The sequence below is a fragment of the Cygnus olor genome, chromosome 8, assembly GCF_009769625.2.
Source record: "Cygnus olor isolate bCygOlo1 chromosome 8, bCygOlo1.pri.v2, whole genome shotgun sequence".
NCBI classification, from domain to species: domain Eukaryota; kingdom Metazoa; phylum Chordata; class Aves; order Anseriformes; family Anatidae; genus Cygnus; species Cygnus olor.
This window is the reverse complement of record NC_049176.1, coordinates 7,384,438-7,408,558: the sequence shown is the minus strand read 5'-3', so window position 1 is coordinate 7,408,558 and position 24,121 is coordinate 7,384,438. Positions and strand designations below refer to the sequence as shown.

General features: G+C 37.9%; 1 protein-coding gene across 3 annotated transcripts in view; it reads left to right on the top strand.

Annotated features, from left to right (window-relative positions):
• Nucleotides 1-24,121, top strand: part of CFH (complement factor H) — a 37,172-nt gene that overhangs the window by 665 nt on the left and 12,386 nt on the right. For all 3 annotated transcript variants that reach the window (XM_040565504.1, XM_040565505.1, XM_040565503.1), the window contains exons 2-13: nucleotides 4,192-4,377; nucleotides 5,882-5,987; nucleotides 7,302-7,378; nucleotides 8,519-8,713; nucleotides 11,125-11,295; nucleotides 14,127-14,306; nucleotides 15,810-16,001; nucleotides 17,257-17,442; nucleotides 18,442-18,618; nucleotides 19,718-19,897; nucleotides 21,098-21,271; nucleotides 22,439-22,621. In XM_040565504.1, the coding sequence (XP_040421438.1) occupies nucleotides 4,192-4,377; nucleotides 5,882-5,987; nucleotides 7,302-7,378; nucleotides 8,519-8,713; nucleotides 11,125-11,295; nucleotides 14,127-14,306; nucleotides 15,810-16,001; nucleotides 17,257-17,442; nucleotides 18,442-18,618; nucleotides 19,718-19,897; nucleotides 21,098-21,271; nucleotides 22,439-22,621 (2,007 nt within the window). The remainder of the gene's footprint in view (nucleotides 1-4,191; nucleotides 4,378-5,881; nucleotides 5,988-7,301; nucleotides 7,379-8,518; nucleotides 8,714-11,124; nucleotides 11,296-14,126; nucleotides 14,307-15,809; nucleotides 16,002-17,256; nucleotides 17,443-18,441; nucleotides 18,619-19,717; nucleotides 19,898-21,097; nucleotides 21,272-22,438; nucleotides 22,622-24,121) is intronic.

Below are 24,121 nucleotides of genomic sequence, written 5' to 3'. Positions count from 1 at the left end.
ATAAATGTATGCAGATATGCTTTTGTATATGTTTAAAGAGGTAGCTAGTATTCTGTGTGTTTTTCCAGAAGGCTCTAATGATGTTTTCTGCTTCACTGTTCAATTTATTTTCCTTGATATTGTATTTATGTTTTTTAGTGCCCATTTAATTATTTAATTGCTTTGCTTTCCGTACGGGTTTTTAGTTTTGTTTGCTTTTTTTTTGGGGGGGGGGAGGGGGTTTGTTTGTTTTCTTAAACTGTTGGAGAAAGGGCACTGTCTGTTTTGGAGCTAGTGTGTCTGTGCTCAGTTCAGGTTGTTTTAATTTTAGGTGAAGATTTTGAAGACTTTATTAATCAAGGCAATCTGATAGATTTTACTTAAAAAAAAAAAAGAGTGAAAAATATTGATGTTAATGAATTGTACCATCTTTTTTTACATATACTTACAGTAAATGCTGCTTCAATGCAACTACTAAACATTAATTTGTTTGCAAAGTAGTCTAGAAAGGTCCTGGAATTTGAAAAGAGAGTTTGCCTGAATTTGTGTTTTCTTTTCACAATGCTTTCTTTAGATTAAAGAGATAGCAAAGGAATGCAAATGTGGCAATATTTGATCCATCTGGGACAACTACTACCATGGGCCATGCTGGGTTCTTAGTTCAAGCTTCATATTGGAAGTCTGTGTGAGTTGTTTGAGAGTTAGGTTGTTGCACAAGGGCTGAAATATACTTCTACTTGAATTCATAGTTTGTGCTTGGCTTTCTGGAAATTGCTACTGGCATAATAATGGTGAGAAAGCAGTTTGAGCTATTTCTAACCAAGATCAAGTCTTGTATATGTACTAAATCATTAATTCAAGCTGTCCACAAAATGATTTGAATCATTTAAGCCATGCTTTATAATATAAAAATATAAAAAATCCCAATTTTACTGAGTACCCAGATCAAAGTGCATAATATAGTTTTGAAGTACATTTTGTCAGCAGAGTTATTTTTCTCAAATTACCAAGAAACTGCATTTAAAAAAAAAAGAGAGAGAATAATTAACTGTGGTCCGAAATACATACACATACTGTGGCACTTCAGAGTAACACTTGCTATGGTATAGTCTGACATCAGGGCAGTAGTGGTGAAGAACAATCAGAGAGTTGAAATGAAATCCAGAAGCAAATATGTCTTAGTAATGGTGAAGAGACTTAGGAGTCCCTAGTCTGCACAATGGTCAATAAAAGTGTCACAACTCAGACGTAAGGGGTGAATACAGCAGAGAAGCTCTCCCTCTACTGAATAGCCTGTGGCTTTCCAGCCATCACCCAAGTGCGCTGTTGCAGATTTCCATCATTGCAGAAGCCGATTCAATCTGGACATCCAACATTATCCTGTATTACCTTCAACTTAAGCTTGACTTACTTGCTGCCATATGAAAACTTTTTAGCAGTTTGGAGAAATCATAGCATATTCAATGTCAATCTTATTGAAATTTAATAGACCAAGGCACGCTATGTCATGATAAACACAATGTGTTTTGGTTTTTTGGTGTTTTGTTTTTTTTTTGGGGGGGGGGATTTTTTTTAAGCAATTTACTCATATGTACAATAGGAATATTTTAGAATATTCTAAAGGTACATTCTAAAGATTGATTCATAGACCAATTTTTAACATATCATTTCTTGTGGGAAGGAAATGAAAAAAATAGGTTAAAGAGATCAAACTGTGAGGAATTAAACCTGAAAAAAAAAAAAAGTTATTTTATAGCAGATGAGGATGAAAGCAGTAAGTTTAAATGTCTGAATCAGAGGCAGCTAAGATACCATGTGCCATTTCTCTATGACTTTTTTTATAAACAGGATCTGAAAATGACGTGTTGCTTTAAATGTGAGATGATCACTGCACTGATGTGCTGCAGAGATTTGCTGCTATCTGAATATTCTTGCAGTTGCTAATCAGCAGATGCAGGCATAGACTATAAGAAAAGTTGGTTACATGTTTAACTATTAAGTTATTCTTTAAATCACAGAATTTTTCTCAGCTTAAAAACTGAAAGCATTGATTGTAAGGAGTTCTAATGAAAAATGTAGAATTGGAAAAATTCCTTGTCTCGCCACACTATAGGCAAGTCGGGGGGGGGGGGGGGGTGGCTAAAATAGCAATTTTTAACACACTTGCAAGATGGTGACAGCTGGAGGAGTACTATTCATTTCACCTATTCCTGCATTTTTTTTTTTGGGGGGGGGGGGAGGGAATGTATTAAAATGTGAATGTGTCTTAAATGTGTCTGAATGAATTTTGTTAATAAAAGTGAGTCTCTACTCTCTCTTTTGATAGTAGGGTAATACCCTCTGGTGGACAGAGCAATCTTATATACTCAGGATAGAACAACTGGTTGGAAGGAACATGCTTGTTATTAGAATAGCTAAAAGAGTTGGAGAAAATGTGAACCTGTGAGCAAATTTAAACTCTTCCTTTATCACTTCAGCAGTATCCTCAAGGCTTGTCTACCTTTCCTGGGTATTTAAGCCAGTCAAAAGAAAGTTATTAGATCTCACAATGAGTGTTATTTTCTTCATACTTTCAAAATATCATAGCTACAGAATACTTAAAATTATACTTAAAAAATATTTTTTTCCCAAAGCTTTAAAGAATTTTCCAAAAATTTGTCTCTGATTTGGTAGGCATTCCACAAACTGAAATAGAAACAGTGAATGTTCAGGTGTATGTCTTAACTAAAGTAAAATTCATTTTGCACACTTTGATATGGAAGAATAAGGATTTATTTTGCTCACTTTGGATTAGAAATCCCATTACTTAATCTCTGGTTGAAATGTCGCCAGTTTAGTTCAGCAAGCTATAACCCTACACCCCTTGCATGAGGAAAGATCTTAAATATTTTTCCTGTAGTCCTACTTTCACAGCACTTGGACAATCTGTAGGAAAGTACCAGTAACAGCACTGGTGCTTTTTCAAACCTGTGGCCTGACAACTAAACTGGTGAGAGGATTTTGGTGCCAGCTCTGTACTGAGTAATGAATCTCACTCACCAAGAAATATCTTTGCCTAGTGAACATTTATTCTCCCATTTCTTTTCTACATGGAGGTTTCATTTCTTTTCTAAGGCTTAATTTCTCAGAGATTGCTTAATTTATTCTTGATGAATTCTCACCTTTGTTCAGATATAAAGCAGACTACTTGTATCTAATCAACTAGACTGTCTAGAGTCTGTTTCTGCGGGTAAAGCTTCAGCCTTTAAAATAAGTACATTTCAGTCACCCAGGCATAAAGAATTAGTCATTGAAATCAGGTCAGTGATTATAAACAAACAAAAAACATTTCTTAACCTTCTTAACATTAGATTGTTGTCTTTCTTAACATCTTCCCAACATTTGTTTCTTTCCCCTTCAGTCTGACTATTCTCACTTTCAAACTGTTGAGAAACTTCTATTAAGAAGTTGAGAAACTGTTGAGAAACTTCTATTAAACTAATTCAGGTTCATTTTTTAAAATTTACATTGGCTGTACATTTCTTCAACACTGAAGAAGGCCCAGTAAGGAACTTTTGGGGAAGACTATAATATTGAGCTAATGAGAAATATCAGACAGCCCTCACCCCCCAAACTGAGTCAAAATGCTTTGAAGCTTACAAAGGTCAAAGTGAATACCCGGAATTGATTACATCATGTAACACGTCATAAGAAGTAATCTCATGGACAGGGGGAAATGTTTTGGAATATCAGATAACTTTAGCCTGACAGAAAGTTTAGGGAATGTGAAGGCAAGGGGAGATTTGACTGAACTTGATCAAGTGGCACATGAGTTTAATGTCAGTAAGGATGGCGGTGGCACCTGGAGAAAATAGTTGGAAAGGAAATCTACAGAGTGCATAAAGTTTTTCTCTGCGGCAATGAAGGGACTGCTCCCCCATCAGCTCCCTCTGATGGAAGGGTAAGAGATGTTTGTGGTTTGAGCTGGGGCACTAATATCTGGTCCCAGTCTTTGCAACTAAAATAGATTAATGAACTATACAGTATGGAGTTTTTGTTCCTACAAAATATGGATTCTTGGTAGTTTCCCTTTTTATGCTGGTTAAGTAGAAAAGATATGCTCATTTGATTACAAATGTTACCAGGATTTCTTGCTACATTTTCTATTGTAAAAATATTTTGCAGTTTGTAGCATGTTCCTCAGTCACCAATATTTTTATTTATAATTTTTAGCTTGTGAACAATCTCCTCCTAGGAGAGTTAAAGAAGTGCCTACTGAAACATGGAACAACCCTCCCTATCCACATGGTACTCAAGTAACATACAGGTGTCGGCCTGGATATATAAAATATGGACGAATTTTGTTTGAGTGTGATAACGGAGCATGGAAGCAACGCCACCCACTGACAGAATGCAGAAGTAAGTATTTATGCAAAATACATACAAACATTTGACCTGGCATGTCACATACCTTGCCAGCAATGTTAATGTGAAATTTCAATTGCACCTTTACCTGTACATTGTTTATTTCAGCATCCTTTAAAATATCATCTTAAAAGGCATGTATGCAAAAGGAAACATTTGTGGAATTTCCTTTCCTCCAGGTCAAAGGAATATTTTTTTTGCTTTACAGAACATTTATGCTAGGCCAGCCTTACCAACCCAATCTGTGCATTTGCTATCAGAATAGAATCTGCTTTTAAGAATATCCAAGACACTTTTCATTCTAGCACCATTCTATCTATGTCTGTGCAGCTGTGTTTCTGGTTTAGGTTAGGTGATACAATTATAGTATATCTGAGACACAAGCTAAGGTACCACAACAAATAATACCACAACAGCTGATATGGACCTTTCTGCATTTAAATTAAATAAAAATAACTAGTCACTGTATATTGCCTATAAATGGCAGGTTATGGAAGAATTATATTTTAGCATGTTAAAAAACAAAACAAAACAGTTAAACAGTTCTGTTATTTTTCTGGCATCTTGCAGTCAGAATTTTATCTTTCTTGTGCTAAATTATGTTAATTTCTTCTTATTTTTACATGTATTTATATAAATACTCAGTGCACACAGATCTTTCCAATTACACAAAAATTGCTGTAGCTTTTTAGTTACATATTTTAGGAAATACTGCCACCAAGTGAACAGATGCTGACATTGGCAAGGTGCGGGTGGAAGGTAAAAAGTGGTGATTTGGCACAGATTAAGTGATAACATCCCCTTTCTATGAGGGGCCACACTAAACAGTGAAGTTGGTCATGGGGTTGTCCATTTCCTCTGTGTCACACTGGAGAAAGTCTAGGGCCTACTCAAACACCTCTTCCTTGGAAAAAACAAGGATGTTGATATGATCCAAGAAATGAAAATGACTAGTTTGACAGGGATCATGAAGGATTTCTTCTGAGGCCTAATATAGTTTAGCCATGTAGTTTATTTTACAGTCCTTTGAGCAGAAAGGGCTGAGGATCACAGAACTCCTGTGGCCTCAGGTAATCTCTCTTTACTCAACACAATCCCCATCAGGTTGAGGAAATTTCATTTCCAGTCATGGATTGCTTCTGTGGTGGAAGATTTGGACCAGTTTATGTCAGAAAGCATATGAAAAGCTGAAGTTACATCTTGCCATTAAATGTATCATAAAACTTAAGATGAGATCTGCCTTTTTTTAAAGGATTGAAAGCTCCTAATTTATTGTTTACTTTTAAAAAATAAATAAATAAAAACAATTCTCACTCTAATATGTTCTCATTGAAAACAGTGATTCATTAAAGGAGGTTAATTGAGCTAATGCTGAGCATTTTTGACAATACACTCTGCATGAAATACATTCTGCTAATTAACAGAAAAGTGCTGTCTTTCAAATTTTGACTCTGTGTATGGTGTAAGTACTTTTTTTTCTTTCTATCTTTCTTACCAGATAAGCCCTGTGGACATCCCGGAGATACTGAGTTTGGTTCCTTTCAACTTACCAGTGGAAATGAGTTTGTCTTTGGTGCTAGAGTGGAGTACAGATGTAATGATGGGTAATATTATTTAATTCAGTATATGGGAGTTAATTTAAGGTTTTAATGATAAGAGAAGTGTCAGTAATAGATTTGTTGTCTGTAAAGCAGCTGCAATTTACTAATATTTAAGAACATTTAGTTATTGTTTAATTTAAAATAGTGAGATCACAGTAATGCTAAACATAACTGTTTCTCGTGTCTGGTGGTATTGAAGTAACTGTACTTCACACACGTGAAGCTGTCATCCAAAGTGTCTAAAACAGATAAGGCTGTAGCTCATTTGAAATCATGGTTGTCCAAGTAGAAAGCAAAACTAATGGTCTGCCTGTAAAGCTGCCTCATGACTTGACCAGCCAGCTGATGGAAACACAGCTTCTCATGCTGGAATCTTTGCTCTCAGCAGGCAGTCATTATGCAGTTATCTGGAGAAGTCATTAGGCAGTACGATGGAATCACCTATTCAGAACCACAACCATTAAGTCCTGCTTAAATCGTTTCTGTGAGTTATGAAACAAAATGCATTGTAAAAAATGTTTGAAGACTGGATAACATCTCTTCACTGACTGCTTGGAAGAAATTCTCTCTTCTCCCTCTATTCATCTTTTCCAATGAAAACTGTAGCAAGGCAAATATATAGTATTGTGCTTTGGTAAACATGCTTATAACTACATTCTTTCCTCATGAAATGCAAATCAGCCATAAGCACAATGCAGTGGTTTAGCCATGCTTTTGCACACTTTGAGTTGCTGGAATGTATTACTGGATCTAGTCTAGTACAAATATGAGTTGCAAAATCAATGTTCTCCTTAATTCCTTAAATGCAGACAGTTCTTCTGTCATTTCAGACTAGCTGTAACCCCTCTCTGACCGTATTCCAGACTAAGCAGAAGCAATGTCGTTGTGGCTATGATGCCCTCAAACCTAAGAGAATTCTAACTCAGCAAAGCATGGGATACGTATGGCTGTCCCATGGCTTTCACTCATACTGGAGCATAGACAGCATGAGATTTACTTTGCTAGCTAATGATTATGTAAATCACCCTTAGGTCATTTATTTTCTAGACAAAGCTTGGTATATCTATAATGAAGAATATACCTGACCAATTACTTCCTACTTTATGATTCATTTTTTTTTGGTTTTGTATTTTTGCCATATGCAAGTAAAAGAAACAAAATAGGGGAGACAAGCAGAAAAATACTGTTTTCTTTTGTTATGTTTTGGTTAGTGTGTACTCGAATATCTGAAACCTACTTTCTTTGCTTCAAAAACAGCAGCACTGCTGTTTCTGTCACGAGACAGTAATTTATTGTTTACTTTTTTTTTCTTGTAAGATACCAGATGCTTAGCCAAAAAAATTACCGTGAGTGTCTGGCAGATGGATGGAGCAATGATATCCCTCACTGTGAAGGTAAGTGGAGTTTGACATTTAATTCTTTATCAAAGTTATTTTTTTATCTGTCTGATACTATCTAGAACTTGCCTGTGATCTTGCTACTCTCTGTGGGGCTGCTGTTGTCTATTGTGACTATTATGACTTCTCATGGTGTTAATAACAACTCAACAATATTCACTGATTAAACCCCTAGTATTAATTCACATAGATATACAGATGTCTAAACTCAAGTTGTACAATAGTGAATCTCTTACAGTGCCTCCTCAGACATTTTAATCCAATAAACACTCAAGCTTTTATCAAAAAGCACTCACAGAACTAAGTCTTGTCACTCACAGACAGGCTTAAAGTTCTGCCTCACATAAAAGACCCCAAATGTGTAGGTATCTGTGAAACACAGTTATAAAAGACAGCTGGGATAAGACATTTCACATGTATATGAAAGTCTGTTGTTTATAGCTTTTTTCCTCTTCTGCCATTGTGAATATCTTAGCTATTAAGATTTTGTTTAAAGTTTTCCTCCCTATTAGCATACAGTGGAGCAACCTTAGTAGGAGAGAATGAGAATAAAAGACATCCAGTCCCCAGAACCAAATAAACTGTATAGCTTAGATACTTCCCTGAATTTGGAAACCTTTTCATCAGTTTCAAACCTGTGTGATTATAAAAATTTCCTTTATAAAAAGTTTCCTTTCTTCCCAGAGATAATTTTTAACTTTTAAAAGTAATTTGTAATTTTAGATTTTTTTTTCTTTTTTTTTAATTCAGATTTCCTAATAACTGGTCTCAGGTATTCCACATTGAACTGACTGAATTGTGAGTGTCCTCAATTTTAGGCATACAGTTTGCTCTCTGCACAATGCAGAGCAATGTTTTCCAACATTTTTTTTTTTGTCACGTCAACAAGATACTGCAGTTTCAAAGTCCTTATAAAATTTTCCTTTCATGCCTGAAGAGTTTTCATTAGGTTGAAATGTCTGCTGTAAATGGCATCAGAATACATAGCAAATTTATATATATTTTAAATTTTAAGGTAATTACAGTGGTTTATCTGTATTGTAACTTTTGTGCATCAATATATTTCAGAGAATAGCCAACCAAATAGCTGTTTTTTTTCTTTTGTTTTGTTTTGCTTTGCTTTATTTTGTTTTCCAGTGGCAAAGTGTTTACCTGTAAAAGCACCAGAAAATGGAAGAATAGTTATGACTGGTGCATTTGAGCTAAACCAAGAATATTCCTTTGGCCAGGTTGTAGAGTTTAAATGTAATGAAAAATACAGGCTTGTTGGATCTAAAGAAATACATTGCTCTTCTGATGGAAGATGGGATAGTGATGTACCTCAATGCCAAGGTAAAAGGAACACTATTATCTGCAATAAGCTTTATTCGCACAGACTTCTAGGGACTGGTTACCACCTAGGAAACTACAAAGCTTTCACTTTATTGCACAGCAATTAAGCATAGCTTGTCTGTGAACAATGTCTATTACATATTTGTAAAAGTAGGATTAGAAAGAGAAATCAGAGAATATTGTATGATAACGTAGTCAAAATGGACCACCTGTTTGTTCTGCATTTTCACTACGAGCTATATGGTTTGCCAGGCTGCATTCAATTCTTTGAAACTAGCTTCAGTACCTACATAAGATTCAATCACTTCAGTGTTTATTTAACCAAAGTAATTACAAATTATTTTGAATCTATATGAACCTAGTTTAAAAAATAAGTATAATTCTAATTCATTCATGTTCGTAAGCTACATAAAATGCAAAGAAATCATGATGGATTTTTCTTTCTTCAAACTACTGTGTTTTGACAAGTTAGAAGGTTAATTCATGTTCAGTTTCTACAGAATAACAGAATAGGTGAGGTCCCTCAAAATGCAGTCAGCTAGGGCAAGTTGCTCAGGATCATGTCCAGTAGGCTTTTGAACATCCACAAGGATGAGGACTTCACAGCCTCTCTGGGCAACCCAGTCCGTTGTTTGACTACCCTCAAGTAAAAATTATTTTCCTATTTTAAGTGGTATTTCCTGTACCTCTTTGTGTGCCTGTGGCTTCTCATCTTGTCACTTCCTGCCAATGAGAAGGCATGGTTCCATCATCTTTACTTCCACCTCACCTATCACAGTCAGAAATTTATATAGAATACAGTAGAATAGTTTAGTTGGAAGGGACCTACAAAGATCATCAAGTCTAACTGCCTGTCCACTTCAGGGCTAACCAAAAGTTAAAGCATATTATTAAGGGCATCATCCAAATGCCCCTTTCCCGTCAATGTTCAAGAGGCATCAACCACTCACTAGGAAGCCTGTTCTGGTGTTTGACTGCTCTCACAGTAAAGAATTTTTTCGTAGTGTCCAGTCTGAACCTCCCCTGGCACAGCTTTGTGCATTCCCATGCAATTAATAAGATTCCCAATAAACCTTCTCTTCTGTAGACTCCCTAAACCTCTCTTTATCTGTCAGTTCCCTTAATTATCTTTGTGACTTTCACTAGACCTGCTCCAAAATGTCCGTCTCTCTTGTTTTGGGGAGCTCAGACCTGGACATAGTGCTCCAGATGTGGTCTTAACAGTGCTGAGTAAAGAGCAAAGATCACATCTTTGGACCTGCTGAGAATGCTTGTCCAAAGGCAGGCCGGGATGCTGGCTCCTGTTCAACTTGTCCACTAGGACTGTGAAGTCTTTTTCTATAAAGCTGCTTTTCAGTCAGTTGGCCCCCAGCCTGTCGTGGTGAATGGGATTATTCCTCCCATTTTGCAAACTGGAATTGTATGGGATTGGCTTGTCAGTACATAAGAATGAACCACAGGAAGTAACAATCTGTCAAATATTTGGTCCATCAAGTTTCTTAGATTATTTATATATTATCTCATCTGGAAGTATATGTTCATAAAACCAGGTGTGTTTGTTAGGATGTCAGATACATGTATGGTCTGTTCACAATGTCAGAGCTAAATTTTGCCGCTTTGAAACACCCGTTTATTTTAATTTGAACAACATAAATGGGATTAAACACATGTCCTTGCACCATTTGTAGAATATAGTGAATTTTATTAAACGAAGACAGGTATGATGAAATATATCTCAGGGGAAGTATAAAGTAAATCCAGCAGACGAAACCAGGATAACCCTTTGGTGTCCTTCTCCATAGCCTAGGAAGCAAAGCCATGAATATTATCTGACTTTAGGAATTCAGATTTTGGAAACTGCAAGATCTCAGTAGTTTTACTGGTTTGTCAAGGAGCTGAAGATGCTGGGGTTCTTTTATAGATAGCTAGGTATTCTAATGTCAGTTTGCCAGATAGTTTAATGCTTTTTTTCCTGTTGATGCTAAAATTTTACTAATCATCCACTGAACATGAGAGAGCTTCAGGCTTTCCTTACAAGAAAATGAAATTATCTCAAAAATGAAAAAATCCTAAATTTCAGCTAGCCTAGTTGCTTATTTTAGAATGTCCCATACTGTATATACTGATTCTGAAAGCCATTAAAAACAAAGCATAGCCGTGAAAGCTGTCTTTTGAATCAGTTTACTGCTGTAGCTGTGCTACACTGTACTTTCTACTTGGCACCTACAATCAGGTCGTTGAAGAGTTCTCAAATAAGTTCCAGATGGTTTCCAAATGAAAGTGTTTATGTTGACATAATTTCTGTGAAGTCACGTAGAAAATATATTTGTATATATATATTCCAATAAACATTTATTTTCAGCGAATAAAAATTGATAAAAATTTATGTATTTTGTCTTTCCCAACTTCAGATATTATCTGTAATGTACCAGCAATTCCTCATGGATTTGTGCGTAACTCAAAGTCATCTTACAAGGAGTCTGAACAACTGCAGTTTGGTTGTGAAAAGGGATACACATTTGGTGAAAGAGCAGATGCACTATGTACTGAATCTGGATGGCATCCAACCCCCTACTGCACTGGTCTGCCTTTTCCTAAAGTTATTTTGGACACTGGTTGTATTTGGAAGTAATTTCATTATTATCATAATCATTATCATTAGTTTATTGATTTTTTTTTTTTAAATAATCATCATCCACATCTTGCCAATACACCATGAAGATCTGGAAGGACTAGGGATTTGAGGGACAAAACTGGATATGAGTTTTCCATGAGAGGCCATAGCAAAAAATGGTTAATTCAGCCTTTCTTGCGTATACTTGAGCATAGTTGGATGGGCCTATGAAGATAGAATTGCTCACATGTACTGCATAAATGAGATGGATAATGAAATACTTCAGCATTAGAAGCTGCTTAATTTTATCCTGTTCCTTTTTTATTCTGTGACTCTGAATTGGTGGGGATAACATAGCAAAAATACTCTTGGTTTATAAATAATTCTTAATTTGAATAGGAAGGATAAAGCTGAATCTCTTTACCTTCTACAAAATACAGTGAAAATGCTTTAGTGAAGGGATGGAAGAAAATCAGACACTAAAAGGAGTATTTAAGCAAGCAGAAAAAAACACTAATACTGGAGAAGTTAAAACTATAGAAGGAATCTGAAATTTTTAATGGCACAGGAAAATTAACGTTTGAAACCAACTTAGAGAAGTGATGTGGTTTCTGAAGTCCTGTTGTCTTCAAATCAAGACATGATACCTTTTTAAGTGAAATTCAAGTATACTGCTTTTAACCTGAATATAACTGGTGAAAGTCAGTGGCTGTTCTGGAAATAAAAAGAGGGGGTTAAATACTGGATACCGTATGAATTGCAGCAGTATGGATAAAACTGGGGGAAGCTAATAGTCCCAGCTTGATGACCTACTTGCTTTTGAATCACCAGCAGTTCTCTGAGGGGGAGCTACAAATTTATGCATCTTCAAGTCTTCCGTGTTCAGTAGCTGAGATGCTGTGGCAACATAGCCAACACTCTGCTACTTGTAATTTTAAGAGAGTAAAATGCCACTCAGCATCTCACCCTGTATGAACCTGTGAAACAACAGAAGGTTTGAAGACAATAGTAGGTTATCCTGACCTACTGAACTGATTTCTGCATTTTTCGTGAGTGTCCCTGAGTCTTACCATAGTTTGAGTAGACTGAGCACCTGTTTGCTCATCGTTACATTTGCTTTTGAAATTTCTGGGCTACTAATTCTGATGAACCAATTCCAATGAAAGAGGAACAATTCAAAAATGATCTCTGTTTCACTGATAGAACTTCCGTAAGAAATTGTTAGTGTACTGTGCACCTTTTAAAAAAATGAGTGGAAATTACAAAAAGTGCCTTTCAAAATACCTTTCAAATTTAAATTCTCACTTAAGATCAGGAATAGTAAGACGGGGTTGTAGAAAGAACAGTCTGACATGGTTATGGCCATTTCCATAGGAATAAGAGCAAATGTGAAGTAGTCCAATCTCAGAAGGGTAAGTTGTCCATTGATGGCCGTGAGTGTCTAGGTTGAAAAATACAATGGAATTGTAGTGTTGCAATATATACAAAGCTAGCTGAAACGTGCTCTCTACACAGACATTATGTCAAGAATTAGGTACAGTATGTCTGAAATTCACTAACCTAAAGAACCAATCTGGCCCTGAATGTATAATCAGAGACTAAAGTAACATGGTCTGTGTGAATCCTGCCACTGTCCATGACTCTTAGCCTACGATGAGGACAGCAGTTTGTTTAATATTACCAGAACTGTAATTGAGCAACCACATTATTCATGATGTTCAGACTTCCTATCAGAAATTGTCTAAGGATCTCTACAAATTCCTATATTTACAGTGATGAAACTCCCTCATGCCTTCTAACTCCCAAATGCCTTCTGTGCAGTTCAGATGACAAATCCGTGATTTCTGAGGTCAGTCCTGTTGGACATCAGCACTCTGGGTCACTGATTTTAATTTAGTTTCACTCAGCTACAGCACTTAAAGACTTTAATTAGAACTCCAAATCCCACAAACAGACATATGCACATGATGTCCTAGCTGAGATAATTTGATATATATTTGGGAGAAATCTTTATAGTGTATCGAATCATGTTCAAGAAGTTGCCAAAGAACACTTGAAACTGGAAAAAAAAATGTTTGCAAAAGGGCAATGTTACAGGATGTTATGTACCACCCACCTTCCTGGGACCTCTTCCAGAAAGACTCCTGTAGAAATAAAGAGTAGTCAGTCCTAGTGCCCACTCAGTCCTTGAACTTTCTGCCTCAAGATTAGTAATGATACTAATTAATATGCATTGCCTATGGTTTAACAGAATACTGCTTTTGAGAAGTGACAAACAAAGCATTCTTCCAGACATGGATATACTGGGCTCTGATACTTGGGCTGTATTCAATTATAAATCCTCTCAAAGGTCATTCTATAGTAGGAAAATATAAAATAATTTCTGTCCTGCTTTATTCCTATAGCTTTATGCTACCATGAAGTTGTTATAGATCTTATTTGACTTATCACGGAGCCTAGATGATTAAGCAGCACATGGATCCAGCTGATTCATCCACCTTCATTGCACAGGAGGACCAACTTGTGGTGACTGTATAATCATCCCCTCCCAGCCCTGAGTGTATTGGTGCGATTTTCTGAATTACAAGTAGAAAAAACAAACAAACAAACAAAAAACACAAAACAAAACCAAAGACAGGCTCCAGTTTATAAATAATGTGTTTGCCTCGCTCCCTAAGAAATCTCCGTTTGAAAGTTATTTTATGCAATTTTGGTCAATAGACTGTGAAGATAAAAACTTCTGCAATTAATATAAAGGCATTCTTCAAATTAGCACTGTATTTTTCTCTTTCCATTTAGAAATTTTATGCTCTCCTCCAAGAGTTCCCAATGGGAACTTTAGACCTCAGGAAGACAGCTACAGAGAAGGGGCTATGATCACAATAGACTGTAATCCTGGATACATTTTGAGAACGCTGTCTGGCAAAAATACAGCTCAATGCACCAGCAGAGGCTGGGTGCCTGCTCCAGATTGTGTTGGTAAGTAGCTCTTGTGAATGAAGGCACAATATACACAATTGTTATTCTGGAAATATCTCAAGAGAAAAACTTCAGCACCACAGGAAATAAAAGATGCTTATTCATTGTGTTTCTTGGTGTTATAAAACTTAATGTGATGGCTTGGAAAAAACAGCTAAGAAGCAATGGTATAATCTAAATGTACATTATGTTTATAAATATGGGTATTATTTGCTACTATATTTGTGAAATTATATATGAAAGTGTGCAATAGTCAGCTCCCTGACAGGAGGGTTTGTGGTCCAACTGAGGAGTAGCATGCCAGTCAAGATGAGAGGACACAGTGAGTGTTAAAGTATCCAAACCAATGCGTAGGTGATGGTTGGAAGGTATGTTTCATCATGTTAACCAGAGCTTTAGAATTTTGGTTGCAGTTTTGTGTTGATATATTATGAACAATTGCAGCTTTATTATAATCTGTCAAATGGCAAACCAAAATACTCTTGATTGATTGGTAATGAGTTCCTTCTTGGCTTAAACTTCCATTAATTACAATGATAGTTTTGCCCATTATGTGCAGTAGAAAAACAAAAGTCAGCAATTTCATAATTTATCGGTCTTTGCTCTTTGATCACTGAAAATGAAAGAAAAACATAGAAACATAGAAACCCTGGCAAAATCAGTCTTGTAAATGAACCTTTGGGTAAGATAATTTGTTCTATTCAAGAAAAGTTCCTTGTTAACAAGTGGATTAAGCATTTCTCTATTTGTGGATTTTGAAATTGAGGAATATTTTGGAGACCACCTCTCTCATTATTAAATGGTCTGTTCAGTGGCTGATCCCTCCTCCTCATATCCCTCTCCCCCAGCATATGGGCTTTGGTTCAGGGCACTTCAGGAGGAACCTAGCTGCCTTGGCCAAGCAGGACACCCTGGGTAATCTTTGAGTGAAAGCTGCTTCTAAGCCTGACTTTTTCCTGAAAAGCTCTTTTGAGGAGCTGAGAAAACAAAAGAAAAATCACTTATGTTTTAAAACTAGGAAGAGCTTTTGGTGTAAGATCCCAGAAGTGACAAATAAAAATGGTGACAGTTGTTATAACAATTGTTAGAGTCTGCACTTTAGTGTCTAGATCTGAGCTAGCTGCCTGGGTTCCCATCATTGTCAGTATAGTACACTTAGCTGAGACCCTGTGAAGAAACTGTGTTATCTCACCATAGAATTAATACTTACATTTGGTTTCATGAATCAGCCTCTAGAGTCCACTAAGAAGATGGACTGGATTTCTGTTGATTGCAATGAAAACAGGCAACCAGCATAGCTGTAGACATTGATGAAGACACCAGAAGCACAGCATGGTTGATCCTGCACTCCTTGAGATCTGCCAAGGTGTGCAGTTCTGATTCTGTCAGTTCCAGGAAACACTCAAATAATGAAGTGGTATCTGAACTAATATTTAGGACTTTGTGTGCTGAACTGTTTGTCACCCATGTGTTGATACTGTTGCTGCTAAATTCTATTTCAAGAGAAACCCTGTGACTACCCAGTGATAGAAAATGGCAAGATAAGTGAAAGAATGGCACGCTTTTACTTTCCAATGAGGATTGGGCAGTATGTTGAGTACCACTGTCGTAATGGCTACTCAACCCCGAGTGGAGAAAGAGTCGTTCAAATGGTCTGTTCTAAAGGGGGCTGGAATCCAGAGCCAAAATGCCTCAGTAAGTGCACTTCTACTATATGCTCAATTTTGTTATGATTATTGATGACCTGTGCAGCAGAAATTGTGCTGATGGAATGCAAGAAGCAGCAACGTACAGTTTGTTAAAGTATAACTGCTTGAGTTGAACCCTGGAACTTCACCCAGACTGTTATCCTGTCTGCAGAGCTCAGCCACTTGATAAGTGGCACTCTGAAGTGAGTAAGGCTGAAATGATAAATCTGGATTTGGGACGTTCTTTACTCCTGCACCTATCCATGAGATTAAAAAAAATAAGAATAAGATTTAGGAAATGTTTTTCATCTATGGCTTCTGGGTCCCATGCATATATCTGCTTTCATCTGCACATGCAGCAAGACATTCTAAGAACATCTTCTCTGTGTAAATGTATTATTCCTTCAGTGGCTTGGGCACTTTGTCTAGAGGTTGCTGTCTGGGATCCATTGCCCAGTCCTTTTGGATAACATTTGGGACTGGCCAGGTGGCATGCTCTCGCAATAAGCTGAGAGTGAGTATGGCTGCAGCAAGGGATCCAGATACACTGGTTTAATCTTTCAGCGATAGAAAACATTTAAACCAGAGAGCCGAGGCCTTCTCTCCTATCCCACATCTTCAGTCAGAGTACAGTTCCTACCTATTGATAGGACCTGAAAGATCAACAAAAGGTTGGTCTTTCTCCTGTTGCCCTGAGCGGAGTGGCGGTCAGTGCAGGGGACAAGTGGAGTCCTGCCCAGAGGAAAGGACCAGTTACTCTAATAACAGAGCCACAGCATTCCTTCATCCATCCGTAGGGCCAGCATGCTTAGCAGTTGGTAAAATCTCTACAGCTGGTTTGAGATGCATTTGCATAGAGATGGTAAAATCTCCTGAGGGCAAATGCCAAAAAACGTCTCAGCACAGGCGTCAACATGTGAGAGACTTAGCAGACCGTACCAGAGCTAGTGCTCATGACACTAGATGCAGTGCAGTTAGCCAGCCTTGCTTATGAACTATGGTAAGGAATAATGTTTACTAGATCACTTCTTACCGCTTTATGGGGTCATTTGAACTCCCGTTCCTGTGATACATTAACCTCAGGGCAGTGAAAGAAAGCATACTTTAATTCAGATTTGAGCATGGATGTCTTTGGGGAATAGAATGATAAAGAAAGGTGCTAGGAGGCCCCTTTTTTGGTAATGGCCTTCCTAAACATTATTGTACCTGAGTTTTAGCTGTTCAGATTACTGTGGTTAAATGTACTTACCTTTCTTCTTTAGAAATGTGCTCTGTAACACACCTGGAAAATGGTTATTTCTACTATGATCGTTATTATGATCGTACTTACAAGGAAGGTGAAAGAATTCAATATGGCTGTGACCAAGACTATCGTACTGAAAGTGAAGGTGGTGAAGTTACATGCACAAAGAATGGCTGGTCACCTTTCCCAAGATGTATCCGTAAGAGTGAGTGTGCTTACATTTTGTCACAATTTCTAGCTAAAAAACAATAAATCCATTGTCACATCACCCACATTAGTCCATCACTGCTGCTTGGGCTAACTCTAAGTCTAGGTGCTTTACAACTGAAACACAGTGCCATGATTCTCTCAGCTATCTCATGCAGCTCTTGAGTCCCTGCATGCTACTGAGGTCAGTAGCTATACAAACATGCAGAATGATGCCCTGTAAAATGGCCACACCAGGCTCATTCAGTTCTCCTAGACTGTAAGCTCTGGGATGGGAGTCAGACCCTCTTGGTCTTCAGTAGTGAAATTTTCTATAAGCCAGCAGTGCAGTAATGTAATAAATGGTAATCATTCCCTTTGAACAGCCTGTAATTTCTTCTCTCCTTAGAGCCTCTATCTATGCCACTTCATCCCCTTTTGCTTGCCTTCCAGCTGACATAATACTGGAAGGAGGAAGGAACAGGAAGGTTCTCTCTCCTAATACCATTTCCAGCTTTTGAACCTGACTTGCAGCAAGCCTGAAATTGCTAGGATGTCTCACCTAAACTTTAGATACTTTAGATAACAATTTTATATGGACAAAAGAAATAATTCAACCTAACTTCCTTCTTTTAGACCGTCAAAACATTTTTTAAGGAAACAATTCCAGCATGAAAGAGACACCTACCGTAGAATGTTTTGGACAGCCGCTCGCTGATATTTTCACATACCAATGAGCAAGCAAAATAAAATTTGATAATTCTTAGTGTTAGTCAATAGTGAGCATCACAGCTGTAGATACCAAAAATAAATATATAAATACCAGTTAGTAACACCGAATTTTGACTTTTCACATTCTGGTTGTACCCGAGGAAAGGAGCTTAACACAGAAGCAGAAAATAATGTGCTCTTAAAATTGTTCTAAATCCTACTGCTGTTTTCATTTGTCCTCCATCTTCTGGGTATTATAAGTATGTAGTTTAGCAGTGTTTTACTGGAAAGGAATTTTGTCTTTCAGAAACATGCAAGAATATTGTGCTGGACAATGCTTCTTTCCCCTCGGCAACGGGTACGTTTGGCTTACAGGCAAAAGTCACCTATACGTGTCATGATGGCTTTGTAACTCCAGAAGGAAAAGACACAGGAGAGATAGAGTGTCAAGAGAATGGCTGGACTCCAACTCCAAAGTGCATCCGTGAGTAGTACAACTTCAGAGCTCCCTGTTGTAACCACTGGTGCAAACAAGATATCCTATGTACTCTGATTTTCTTCATCTGTATTGGTAGAGGTTTCTTACAGAGCAGAGGGAGAGTCAAACAGAGGACTGAGCCTCCAGAGATGAACTTCTCTGGGGCTCCAAGAATTAAAGACAGAAAGCAAAATGGAAGTGAGTATGCAGGGAAAATATCTTCTGTCTTCTAGGTGAGCTATTTTTTTCGAACCTCAGTGTTATGAAGTAGATAATCACTGCCCTCTCCGGTGATTTTAGCTGATACAATGTACATACACCCAATCTTACTCTCAATTTCTCCAGTCTTTTTGATAAGAGGGTGAGAACCTTTCACACTTGTGAGGGACAATTTATGAAGAAATGCTTGTGAGCCAAAGGATTATGTCAATAACTTTCTTTAAAAGTGACCAAATAAGAAACATGATTCATTATTTGGAAAGATATTATGACTGTGCATAAAAGATTAGGCTGTGCTTTCTGCCCTGGGGCTAGAAAGCACATTTTTGAAAAAGACCGGAGTGTTCTTTTCTGAAAATACTTCCATACTGTTGTTGCCCTTCTCCTCTTAGAAGTCCTTTCCTCTCCTGTACGGGGGTATAGGACACTAAAAGAGGAACTTGGATCTTCCAGTGTTATAATGCCAAGGTTTGTAATACTGACCACCATTAGCTAGCATTTTCTCCTGTCCTTTTGGTTCAGACTGACTTTACACAGTTGTTTTTTTCTGATCACCTCACAAAAGGCCATGGGGAACAGGAGTACAAACTGTGTGATATGACACCTGTAATAAAAATAAATAGTGGAACGAAAGGAATTGAATCCAAGGAAGAAGTATTTGTGCCAGATTCTACTCCTTCTTTCTAGAATGCAGAATGCAATAGATACTATGTGAATGCATTACATATAATATTCTAAATTCATATGCTGGCAATGCAGAATTTTTAATGTTTTAAATATCCTGAATTGTCCACTAACCTAGCACACACTAAAGTACCTGCAGCAATGATGTTTCCAACAGGCAATGTTTCTGGATTGCAAAATGCGCTAACATTTTTTTCTACAGGATCATGTAGAAAACCTCATGTTCACGTTTTGGATGGCCATGTAGATAAAAGTGTGTTCCTGCCTGGAGATACAATTGCATATTCATGTTCAGAGGGATATCAAACTGCAGATAATATGACAACTGGTACTACAAGTTGTGAAATAAATGGTGAATGGAAACCAGCACCCAAGTGTCTTGGTAAATATTTTTGTGCTTGCTGACCAGTGTAACTGTATGAACTTTGTGAAGCTTTATTCTTTCCTCTGGTTTTGTTCTAATCATTGCTAAGTCATGACAAGAGCATGGCTGCCTCTTCTACCTGCTCTGGCCCAGAATCACTCCTGCCTGACCGCTGGAATCCAGCCCAGTGCCACAGGGATCTGGGACCTCTGCTAAGGCCAAGGGATGCAGCTGCCGCTTTCCCCTTTGCAGGTTCAACCAGTAACAAAGCTGAGCACATATCCGAGACTCACAGACACAGGACACTGACACAGCCACATGAATTGCCACAGGCAAGGCTTGCCCTCAACAACTCGTACATACAGGACTCAGATAAAACATAGACAGCTACGTCCCCTTCCTCCTCTTCAGCTGGTAAAGATAGAGTTTCACTAGTCAAGGTGCACACACAGCACTTGCTAGGTTCACAAGCACATGTGTTCATGGAGCCCTCAAGGCCCTCGCTTGCCTCACTCACACCAGTGTCCCTCCAGTAGCTGTTTTTTTGGGACATACTGTTCCCACTCCAGTGGCTGGAAGGTAAAGACTCCCACTGGCTCCAGTAGCTGCACTGGAACCCTACTTAAGTAACTGGCACCATTTTTTTTACTCACACACATACAGTAGCTCTCACCAGTAGCTAGCACCTAGACCTTGCTGCACACAGACACATGGGGATAGAGAGTGACATTACACAGTGAGAGAGTTAAGAACAGATTTAATAAAATGCAGATGATAGGACAGACTGCAGTGATCAGGTGCAGGGCTCGGCCAGGCAAGCGTACTGACTGGCACAGTGTTACACAACCGGTCCCTTTTATCTCTTTTCTGCCTATCCCGATCTTTGTTCTCCTTGCTCTCACTTGCCCCTCCATGTCCCCTCATGGGTTTGTATGGCTGTGTCAATTCCAGCGGTGTTTCCCATCCAGGTTCTCCCTGGTTTAATCTTAGTTGCAAAGACTAGATTGATTATCTTGAAAGTGGTGCCTGTAGTTTTTTGATAGCCAACCAATTAGTGTGACTGGGAAGTTTGTATCTTGTCATTGTCTCCATGTTGTTTTTTTCAGGGCTGTGTGTCTGTATATTTTGTTTCTGGTTTCCCCCTTTTCCATTAGTAGTAGTGTCTCACGTACTTTTTGTAGGTCTTACACTATATGTTAAAATATTTTGTCTTTGTAGCAATAGAATGTGAAATGCCAATATTGCCCAATGGATATATTTCTCCCAGGGAGGGTAAATATAGCAATGGAGATGTTGTGAATTTTTTCTGTGAAAAAAAATACAAAAGAGTGGGACCTGCCTCTGCTCAGTGCTATTACTTTGGATGGTCTCCATCACCACCAACATGTAAAGGTAATTCTTCTGTCGACTTTATTGTGGTAGGAAATGTATGAAAATGCCTGGGTCCTGAAGACTTTTGTGGGTACCTTGTCTCTAAAAGGGCAGGTACTGGTCTACAAGTGGTATTATTCTGCTATTTCATGAGAGTCTGAGCAGTTGGATTTTCAATGATGTTCACTTTTCTGTGTGTAAAAACATTGAACATGTCTAGAACATTTGTCTGGTAATCAGCCCAAATATTTTTCTTGTTGCCTTTATTCTGTTATCTTCAATTATGCCAACTGGACTTCTGCAATAACTGAAAGTGAGCTGGTAAATGGCTTGCACAAAATTTCACTGCAATGTATGAAAAAATATTATTTATTCAAAAAGACATAAATAGGCTGCAATATGGCAGCCAGGAATTATTTATTCGAGCAATGCCCTCTCTTACTCTATCCTGTTTCTGTTAAAAAAAAAAAAAAAAAGTTTTTGGAGATGATACATAGCTGAACTCAAGGCAAAAAAAAACAGTGAAGGCTTTTTACTATGAAATTCCTGTTTCATCCTGTAGGATTAACAATGTCATGCAGAAGGGAAGATATATTCCCCTATTCTTCCTCTGAAGGAAGCTCAAGATGGCAAGAGCATCTCATATTTCTCACATTTCTTTCCTGCTTGATCAGTTACGTTGTTGTCTTTCATCCTTCTTTTTGCTCACTCTCTTTTGCATTTGAAAACAAGTATATTTTGTGTTGTTGGCTCTTTAGCCCAAAAACATATTAAGCTCCCTTGGCAGGAGTTCACTCCATTAGAGGTACACATTGCTTTCTGGGTGATTTGCATAACATGCCATTGTTTCTTGCAGGGTTTTTTTTTGTTTGTTTGTTTTTTGTGAAATTGATATCCATGTAACACTTTTCTTCTCTTAAAAATGGTTGGGTTTCATCAACTGTTTCTTTTATCACGGTAGGAAATTGACAGCACATGCAAGTAAGAGAGTAGACTGAGCCAGGGTCACTCATCTCAGACTGTGAGCTGCAGCCCAACATGAATCCAAATAGTCAATGCCTGTTTAACCTGTTCTGTGGATTTTTCTTAACTTTAAGCAAGAATCTCAGTTTATTTTGTGTTGCACTTAATATGTAAGTGTGCTAATAGTACTGAGTAAAGAGCATAAAATTAATATCTTGATTTCAGAGAATCCCAGAGGCTGTGGACCTCCACCTGAGATTACCAATGGAAGTATTGCTGCTGGCTCTCTGCAACAGTATCAGCATGGGAGTAGAACAGAATATGAATGTGACATCATATTTAAATTGGTTGGATCAAAGGAAATAGAATGTGTTGATGGACAGTGGTCACCTCCTCCTTCTTGCATTGGTATCCTATATAATTCTATATATAAAAAACTGTGGTGTTGCCATACAAAGATAACCAAAAGTAAAGTAAAAGAGCTAATGCCAACTGATCACTAGGAAAAAAAATGCTGTTACTGTAAAAACAAGTAAAACTAAGTCTCCAGGTAGGTCAGGACATGTTCTGACAAAGTAAGCTGGATAAGCCTCCATCCTGAGGCTTTCTTTGTAAGCTCAGTACAAATGCCATCGTCTGTTTCCAGCAATGACAATACTGTATGTTTCAGGGGCTCAGGGCTGCAAATGTGATGACTGTATATGCATTGTTTTGCTCTCTTCCCTAGGCTAGAGTTAGGTGTCCCACATTTTTTTATAGTGCTGATATTGAAATGGTGAATGGTTCTACAGTCAGGTGTTCTGCCTAGGCACAAGCACCGACTTTCTGTGCATGTCATTAGATGGTGTACCTCAGACCACAGAGTATGGATGTCAATTGCAGGAGTGCAAACTACCATTCACTTGTTAAGACAGTGTCTCAGAATTGAAGTGGAATGGAATAAGTTGAAAATCTGTAGCTACAGAAAATAATTCGCAGTGTTCTTAACGAAGAGAACCAATAAACGTGTTTTCATGGACTAGTTTACTTTGTCCTACGAAACATCTTCTACATCAACTGCACTGCTCATCTAAGTGCCATACAAATTCCTTATTCTCCCCGTAATAAGTCTTAATATGCAGGAATACCCACTCGCTCAAGATACTTATCTCCTCAAGCCTTGATCCTTGTGTTGTTTGTGTACGGAGAGATCAAACGGAAATATCTTCAACAGGTGGCTCTTCTGCTACAGCTGCCCCTCATTTTCACAGAGCTCATGAGAACTTTCTTTTGCAAATACCTATCATCTTCCATGTTTTGTTGAACTGTTCAGGAGATTCTAAAGCTACTTGTGTGGGGGAGGGGGGTGGGAGTTGGGTCTGGGAACAGGCAGAAAGGGATGTGCAATCATGTGGGTCTCCTTCCTTAGAAACCAGGCTAAAATCCATTAGCAACAAAATCTTCTGTACTGACAGAGGTCCCAAAAGACTTGTGATTCCCTTGGAAAGTCTGGTAGTCTCTGGCTGTCTGAATTCTGACACATCTTCCAAGAGCAACACTGATGTTTTAAAAATGTATAGCATGGAGGAGAATGATTGCTCACATCTTTTTGATATTTGTTCCACAGAGAACAGTTTCTGTGCACAAGTTGGAAAAAAAGAGTGGTTCAAGATTGAGTGCAAAGTTGTTCAAACACAATTTCTGACATTACCATGGGTCTTTCCTCTTCCCTGTTCAGAACTGGCTGTATGCCCCTACCCTGTTACATCCCTTTTTCCTCCCTCAGAAGAAATACCCATATACTGCACTCAACCGTGCAAACCATTAACCTTTACTTTCACTACCACAGCAACAGTGGCAGCCCACAGCAGGAACCACAGTTAGCACATAGAGATGACAGCCCTGCAGCTTGCTACATGATGTTACAGT